Genomic DNA, 930 nt, shown 5'->3' on the forward strand with positions numbered 1-930 from the left:
CCCCCCAACCCCCGTGCCCTGTGTTCAGATCACATAGCACTGCAGCTGTCCCTTGCTGAACAGCTCATCAAGTGAGCTATAAAAGGAAAAGCGGTAGGGTTGCGCAGCTGACGGCGCTGATTCCGAGGAGCCAGAGCCTCTCTGCAGTACTATTTGAGTCACTGTCAATGCAATCTTGAGAGCCGATTTGTAAAACATCACGTCTTTAAAAAAACCTCCGCCTCGTTCTGCTCGTGACATGGAGAGTCCGTGATACAGCGCAACCACAGCTATTAGATATATAGTACTTGATTTTTTTTTTTTTTTTAAATGACTTGCAATGTAAATAATGTATTCAACCTCCGAGAATCGACATACAAAGACAAACAATCCACGTTGAAACAGAAGTAGATGTAAAACCTTAACATGGCCATGAGAAGTTTAAAAACCACAGAGGGTCAGGAAAACTGGTCAACAACAATATTAATTGGGATTTAATTTGTCTGTTGTCACTGCACGGCTGTAATCATGTGTCTTTTTTTTTTTTTTTTTTTTTTTACACTCTTCTACCTATTAGACTTCCTGTGTAAAGAATCACTATGGGAATAAAGGCCGCCCTCCCCAGGTATGAGCTGTATCTCTACACAGCCGTACTGGCCACAGCCTTGATATGGACAGGCAGTTGGATATTTGAAGCTTCAAGTGGTGAGTGTGTGACGTGAATCACATTAATAGTGTGTGTGTGTGTGTGTGTGTGTGTGTGTGTGTAACCAGGGGTATAGGGCTAATGATTTAGGCTATTACCATACTGATTTAAATCCCCTGTAAAATAATAAGTTGCAATATTGTTTGTTTTTACATGACAGAAATGTGTTTTAGACAGATAGATAGATAGATAGACAGATGGATGGATAGATAGATGGATGGATGGATAGATGGATAGATAGATAG

General features: G+C 40.8%; 1 protein-coding gene across 1 annotated transcript in view; it reads left to right on the forward strand.

Annotated features, from left to right (window-relative positions):
• Positions 1–930, forward strand: part of hhatla (hedgehog acyltransferase like, a) — a 29,481-nt gene that overhangs the window by 20,418 nt on the left and 8,133 nt on the right. Inside the window, exon 2 of the mRNA XM_008334226.3 lies at positions 557–684. Coding sequence (XP_008332448.1) covers positions 579–684 — 106 coding nt within the window. The 5' untranslated portion in view covers positions 557–578. The remainder of the gene's footprint in view (positions 1–556; positions 685–930) is intronic.

The sequence above is a fragment of the Cynoglossus semilaevis genome, chromosome 20 (genome assembly GCF_000523025.1).
Source record: "Cynoglossus semilaevis isolate Cse_v1.0 chromosome 20, Cse_v1.0, whole genome shotgun sequence".
Lineage (NCBI taxonomy): Eukaryota > Metazoa > Chordata > Actinopteri > Pleuronectiformes > Cynoglossidae > Cynoglossus > Cynoglossus semilaevis.